The sequence below is a fragment of the Myotis davidii genome, unplaced genomic scaffold, assembly GCF_000327345.1.
Source record: "Myotis davidii unplaced genomic scaffold, ASM32734v1 scaffold2171, whole genome shotgun sequence".
Lineage (NCBI taxonomy): Eukaryota > Metazoa > Chordata > Mammalia > Chiroptera > Vespertilionidae > Myotis > Myotis davidii.
Window position 1 is genome coordinate 80,529 of NW_006282261.1, and position 7,522 is coordinate 88,050.

The 7,522-nt window shown below is 40.0% G+C and overlaps 1 protein-coding gene across 1 annotated transcript in view; it reads left to right on the forward strand.

Annotated features, from left to right (window-relative positions):
• The window catches only part of CHM (choroideremia (Rab escort protein 1)), a 133,484-nt gene that overhangs the window by 77,955 nt on the left and 48,007 nt on the right, over positions 1 to 7,522 (forward strand). Inside the window, exons 6-7 of the mRNA XM_006752799.2 lie at positions 5,685 to 5,789; positions 6,196 to 6,259. Of these exons, the coding sequence (XP_006752862.1) occupies positions 5,685 to 5,789; positions 6,196 to 6,259 (169 nt within the window). The remainder of the gene's footprint in view (positions 1 to 5,684; positions 5,790 to 6,195; positions 6,260 to 7,522) is intronic.

Genomic DNA, 7,522 nt, shown 5'->3' on the forward strand with positions numbered 1-7,522 from the left:
CTGAAGCTTGTGCAGCCGGCCGTGGCAGCAGCAGAGGAGTGATGGGGCATCACCTTCCCCTGATCGCCGGATTGCCTCCCTCCCCTGAGGGTTTCCAGACTGTGAGGGGGGCAGGCTGGACTGAGGGACCTCCCCGCTCAAGTGCATGAATTTTCATGCACCAGGCCTCTAGTTTTCTTAAAATTGCCTTAGAACAGTGATTGGCACATGATTGTTTTGCCATACATTTATATCAAGCAGATGAGCTACCAACTTGCTAGTAGTCCATTGTCTTACTAGACTAAACAAGAGTCTAAGGCAGTCTCAGTGAAAATGGAGAGAAAAGTTGAGTTTGAAGAAATGTTTATAAGGTAGGATGAAAATTGAATAGCAGATTAGATGTAGAAACAGAGATTCTGAGTTAGGGAAACTGTTAAGTGCTGGTCATGTCATTACCTAAGATAGGGAATTCCAAGAGGGTAAGCAGATGAGGAGCCATGATGAACTCTGTTTGGGGCATGCTAGGTTTAAAAAGCATTTGGAATCTCTCCAGAAAGAAATGGATAATAAATGTTTTAAAATATGGATACAGAGCTTTGGATTGGTCAGAGTAGGTTAATGGTGTTTGAAACTATTGGAATGGATTTTTACCCAAAAGAATGAATGATAAGTGTTTTGGAAAGGTGTCATTGAAGAGGTGGCATGTGAACTAATGTGTTTGAGAAATCGTGGAAGGACATAGTGAGTAGGGAGAATTATTTTGTTTACTTCAGTGATTGGGAATCTTCTGATTTCCTTAATTAATGTTTTTAAAAATTATTTCATATGCGATTTCTGCACTCCTTACCATACAATTAGTTGGGATATTAATTCTGAAGATCATAGTGATGCCTGTTTTAATGTTATTTTTTCTCCTCTGGGCCAAATTTCAGATAAAGAGTTTTTTTCTTGTTGAATGTTTTCTTCCTTATCGCCATTTTGATATTTATACCCTTGTGTCATTGCACTAAGAATTGAGTAAGTATTGTGATTTAGAAAGGTCAGCTCTAGAAATGTTTCGCCTGGCTTCAGTGATTCTTATGGTCAGCTTTGTCATTGTGTCCCTGTACTTAGGAACTCCTATTATGCTCCACCTCAACTTACTATTTATGAAGCTCAGTAAGAACCTCAACTAAATCCAAAATGTTGTTAATCTTTAATGGCTTCCTCAGGTTCATGTGAAAGGGGCTGGCGGGAGGGTATTTTAATGTCTCTGGCAACACTGTTTCATTTGGCTCTTTTCCATTACCTGAATGTCATCTAATTCCTTATATTAATCTTGTAATACAAACTCTAAGTCTAGGTCCCAAGTCAATATTCCTTCCTACATTGTTCTCCCAATTAGGCCAAATATATGACAGTAAGTCAAGTGTCTGAGGGGTAAACAAATCTTACCACTTACTTAAATGTGTCTTGCTTTGAATTGTTCAGGCCTAGAGCCTTAGTGCAGCAGAAGGAGGCTACCAGGTGAGTTGTGTTATTATCATCTACCAGACTGACAGAGCATATGTGACCATAACCTCAATTACTGCAGATATCAATATATTTCTTTCTGTAGCAATAGCTCTTGACTTTTCTCCATGTAGCACAGAATAGAGATACAATAGTAGCAGTGGCACACTTGACAGTGATTCTTCCCTGGGATTTGGGAGCTTATCAGAATCTCCAGGGGTACTTATAATTTGAAAAAGTCCCCCAGGTGTGATTCTGATTTGCTTCCTTCTCCTCCTCCTCTGAGAATCACTGTTTCATCCAGAAGCCTCAGCATACATAGGAACATTTGTTGGTATATTGCCCTTGCATTGTTGAACTCCCTAAACCCCATGTCCCCATACTTCTATTTTGAGTGGTCCCCAGTTTCTTCTAATACCATAACTTCTGAAACCAATGTCTCCCTGTCACTAAAGGTATAACTACCATTGAAGCAGTCCTACTAGAGTTTGGATCCCTACAAAGCAAAGGTACTCCGTAGCTTATGGCCAGGTTTAATTGTGTGGTTTATTTAAAAGGGAGCTTTTTGCAAAGACTTAGACTAGAGTCCACGATTTATATTAACACCCCTCCCTGCCAATGTTAGTCCAATATTTTATGATGAAAAATTTCAAATCTATGCCACAGTTGAAAGAATTTCAGGGTGAACACTTCTATATCCACCACCTAGATTCCACAATTAACATTTTAATATACATATTTAATCATATATCTACTCAAAAGTTTATCCCTCTGTCCATCATTTCACCTGTTTAAAGCATTTCACAGTAAAGTTCAGATATAAGTACAGTTCCCCCTGAACACTTCGGCATGCAGATAATTAAGAGTTTAATATTTATTTACAGCTTTTTCTTTTGATGAAAATTTTCATGCAGTGCAGGTGCCCAAATCTAAGTGCTCATTAGCTGACTTTTGACAAATAATATATCTACTAGTGGCCCGGTGCTCGAAATTCATGCACGGAGGTGGGTGTCCCTCAGCCTGGCCTACACCCTCTCAATCTGGGACCTCTCGAGGGATGTCCTACTGCCGGTTTAGGTCCGATCCCTGGCAATCCAGGACTGCTCGCTCCTAACCACTTACGTGCCTGCCTGCCTGATTGCCCCTAACCACTCTCTATAATTGTGCTAGGAGGGCTCTGCCCTGTGAGCTGGGACTTGCACGTGGCAATGAGAGGACTGTGCCCTCTCATCAGCCCAAGGCTTGAACCTGACCAAAACACTGTAGCTGCGAGCACCCACGCCCTCCTCTCTTGGCCCCTAACCACCTCTACCTTGGCCCCGCCACCATGGATTCATCCAGAAGAACGTCTGGAAGGTCTCCTAGAAGGTCTCCCAGCCTAATTTGCATATTACCCTTTTATTAGTATTGATAGAAGCCTGGTGCACAGTTGGGAGCCATTTGGTGTGCGTGAAAGGTGTTCTGGATTAGGGTGGGGGTTCCTTTGGGAGGCAGAGCAGCCTGGGCAAGGGCCTGTGGTGGTTTGTAGGCTGGCCATGTCCCCATTGGAGTGGGGGTCCCCATTGTGGGGGGTGGCCAGCCTGGGTGAGGGGCTGAGGGCTGTTTTCAGGCTGGCCACACCCCCCAGCGAGAACCCTCACCCCATGGGGGAGTGGCCAGCCTGGGTAAGGAGCTGAGGGCCGTTTGCAGACCCCTCCCTTGGAGGCTGGCCCAGGCAACCCAATCCTCCCATGCTCAGGCTGGCTCTGTGGCAACTGCCCACAGGCCCCTCCTTCAGTGGCCGACCAGGGCAGTCAGGAAGCTTGGCTTCCTCTGTAACCAGGGGCGACCCAAGCCTCCCGCTGGCTCTGTGGCTGCCGCCATCTTGTCCCACTGATTTGTGTACTCACTCCTGATTGGCTGGTGGACATCGCAAAGTGATGGTCAATTTACATATTTCTCTTTTATTTGTGTAGATACTAGATGCTCCGTGCACAAAATTCATGCACCGGTAGGGTCCCTTTGAACAGCAATCAGGGCCTATCAGGTTCCCCACCTCCTCGCCTCCTCCTTCCGTCACTCCCTCAGCACCCCACCACCACCGCTGGTTGCCTGCCATATTCCGCTCCGCTCCTTGTTGATCAGTGCACATCATAGCAAGCAATCAAACTCCGTCTCCCAGTCAAACTCCCAAGGGGACAATTTGCATATTAGCCTTTTATTATATAGGATAGTCTAAATCCCTATCAAAAGATAGAAGATTTTAACACCCTCTTATTTTCTGCCCCGATTATTCCCTAATGACACTATATAATCTCTGAATTTAAGGTAAGGAAAAAGCTTGTCAGAGCTCTCAGAACAAATAGAGATCAATTTTTAATTATGGATTAGCAGATTTCTCTTCCCCATTGCCTAAAGTACCTTGTGTTTTAAATTGTGTATGAATGGCCATAGCCAGTTTGGCTCAGTGGATAGAGTGTCAGCCTGCAGATTGAAGGGTCCTGGGTTCAATTCCAGTTAAGGACACATGCCCAGGTTGTGAGCTCGATCCCCAGTAGGGGGTTGCAGGAGGCAGCCAATCATTGATTCTCTCTCGTCATTGATGTTTCTATCTCTCTCTCCCTCTCCCTTCGTCTCTAAAATCAATAAAAATATGTTAAAGAATAAAATGGCTAAAGCCATAATTTTTTTTAAAATGTATATGAATGGTTTAAAACAGTCTGAATGTTTTACTTTTCTACTTTTTAACTAATTATTTTACAAAACACAGTACTGAGGTACAAATACCTTATATCTATTTAGTTAAGTATTTTATAAGGCAAGAGCTCTAGTTCATTAACATGTGAGGAGGGATACATTGGAATATAAGTTGGGAAGAGAAAGGAAGTAGATGTGAGATGGCAAAAATCAAAAATACTAATGTAATATAGCATGTATTAATATGTGGTTAATTGATTAATATACATATTATGTATATCTAACATCATGAGATATCATAGTCTATCCCAACAGTGGCACACCATTTATTCAAGAATACCAGCATATCATAATATGCCTTTAAGAAATACACCTTAATTTCATCTCAGTATTCTTTTTGGATGTTTGTCCTTTTATAATGCCTTTATACCTGGTAAATATCTCTTGTTTGGCTCCATTTTAGAGTGATACAGCATATTTTAGTTTATACTATATTTAGTTAAAATGTGGTATAGATTTGAAATTATCTGCTTGCATTTTATTAGGATATACATGTAAGTGTATTTCTAATAAAATAAATTATGGTCCCAAAAGGAGAAGCTGTGACAAAAGTTAAATTGTGATATTTTCATAATAAAAAGATACAGCAAACATGCAGACATTTGCATATAGTTTCTGAAATATTGCATACTGGCTTTGTCGGTGCTGGTAAGTCCATTTCAAGGATGTTGCCCTTAGTCCATTAGTTTGGATAATGAGCCCTATAAAGTACATTTATAACTTGTGGCACTGCAAGGAGATGGATTCTAATTTTCATCCTTTTATCTAGACACATTGAAAGAAGGTCAATGGAGGGTTCTGTATGATTCATTGTCCCAACACATATCAGATGACAGAGACCTGATAATGTCCATGCATAATTGTTTTCCTTATTTGGAAACAGCACTTGAAAGAAATCTTTCTATGATCATCCTTTGAAGTAAAGTGGAAACAGATATTAAAAGAAGCTCCAGGCCTTTTTTTTTAACATATTATCACACATGTGACCAGAGAGCTATTCTTGAACAAAAGAGAAAGCAACATGTAACAGAAAAAATAGAAAGTCTTTAGTGGCTTTTACAGGCTGTGAATGATATAGCAAGATATTTAATAAACTTTTATCTTCCCCTTCCCTTAAGTCTGTTAAGAACAAAAAGAGCCTATTTTCTAAATTAAGGAAAAAGCTTCTATGTTCCTAAACATTAGAAAAACTCATACTGTATACTTGTCCTAACTTCGTCTTACTTACTAATGACATTCAATATAAATATTTGAGTTTTATCTCACATTTATTTTATAGTTTAAAAGACTCCAGATAGCAATAAAAGTATATATTCTATATATAATGTCTGTGTTTCTCTAAAAAAAGGGGAATTATAGGCAATTTTAAAATCTTCTAAGAAATTTGTATAAGATTCAAAAATTGGTAGTTGATTATGTTTATTTGCTCAATTATGTAATCAATGAGAACATTTTTGCTCTGCGTGTCTTCTTTGTAGATGCAAAGCAATCATAGATCAATTTGGTCAGAGAATAATCTCTAAGCATTTCCTTGTGGAGGACAGTTACTTTTCTGAGAACACATGCTCGCACGTGCAATACAGGTAAGGCACCAAATCACCCACTGTCCAAGGGAAGGTGAAACATAGAAAAGTTTAGCTTTGTGATTACATTGAAACTTTTGTATAATCATTGTTCAAGTAAGATGCAAATATATACCAAACAAAAGATAGCATTGAGTATGTTACCATTGTTCTCTTATAGGGTCTGGTTTGGGGGGAACTTAGCCTAATTTTGACTCCTTTGCATCAGCTGGGGTTTGTCTGCAGGTCACAGATCCTTCCTTTCATGAGCCAAGAAAAGATTAAAGCAGAACTTGACTCTGTTTGGGGAGGTGACACTTTTATCGTGACTTAAATCTTTGAAATATGCCTTCTGGTGGTTATATAACTGTAAATGAAACTTATCCATGAAATCTGAATCACTGAATAACTGTTTTGTGCATTATAGGCACATTTCCAGGGCAGTCCTAATTACAGATAGATCTGTACTACAAGCAGATTCAGATCAACAGGTAATTTTAGTCTTGTACTTTTTAATAACATGTTGCTAATTTAATCTACATGGTAATATGTATAAATTAATATTGGTGAAATAAAATATAGTAAGCTATATGTGCTAATTTAAGATATATATAATGGCAATTATGTAATAATCTTGGTTTCTTAAAGATTTCCTTCTAACAATAAATAATTGTGCCTTGTATAACAGATTTATGCTAGGAAAATTGGATTAAATCCTAGTGTTCCAACAACTATTTCTTTGGAACTGAAAATATATAGTTATGTGAAGAAAAAGATATCCCCAGAGAACACATTTTAGAACCTTGGAGGAAAAGACTTCATGATAACTAATGCTATGGTACCGGTGGTAAGCCCACCTATAGGCCTGGTGTGAATGAGTATCAACACACGTTTTCATTTCTGGTACTTCCTTATTGCCATTGTTTATTTCAGTACCCTCTTCAGCCTCCTCACCTCCAATTCTTTTGGAATGTCTCTATACCTGTGGTTTTCCCTCAGTCTGTTCACCTAAATTCCAGAGGTGTGCTCCCTTCTCCTGACCATATTTTATAGTGACTGATAAAATCAGCTTACTCAGCCCTAACCGGTTTGGCTCAGTGGATAGAGCATCGGCCTGTGGACTTAAAGGTCCCAGGTTCGATCCCGGTCAAGGGCATGTACCTTGGGTGTGGGCACATCCCCAGTAGGAGGTGTGCAGGAGGCAGCTGATCGATGTTTCTCTCTCATCAATGTTTCTAGCTCTCTATCTCTCTCCCTTTCTCTCTGTAAAAAATCAATAAAATATATATTTTTTTAAATCAGTTTACTCAGTAAGTATGACTGTCAGACCTATTCTATATATTCACTACTAAAAATAGGTTCCTACAGTTCCTTAAGTTGGAAGCTTTCTGTTATATGAAACAGATATCTTTGTTATTGCATGAACCTCAGTTCTTTCATTTAATCATTTAGCAAATAGTAGGTGCTTTTTATGTGCCATCCAGTGTGCTGGGTTCTGAGGAAACAGTGCTAATCATGATAGCACCTCTGCCCTCATAGCTTGCCCCTCTGCTACCACTGGTCACCGCCGCCCCTCCCCCCCAATCGCAGTTCCCTCCCTCTGCCCACTGGCACACACCTTGGCTGGCCTGGCACTACCTGCTCACCGGCCCTGTCCCCCACCAACCAGTCATTCCACCATTTGGTCAATTTGCATATTATGCTTTTATTATATAGGATTAGTGTATATTTCAGCTGATGATTTTGAGCCAGTG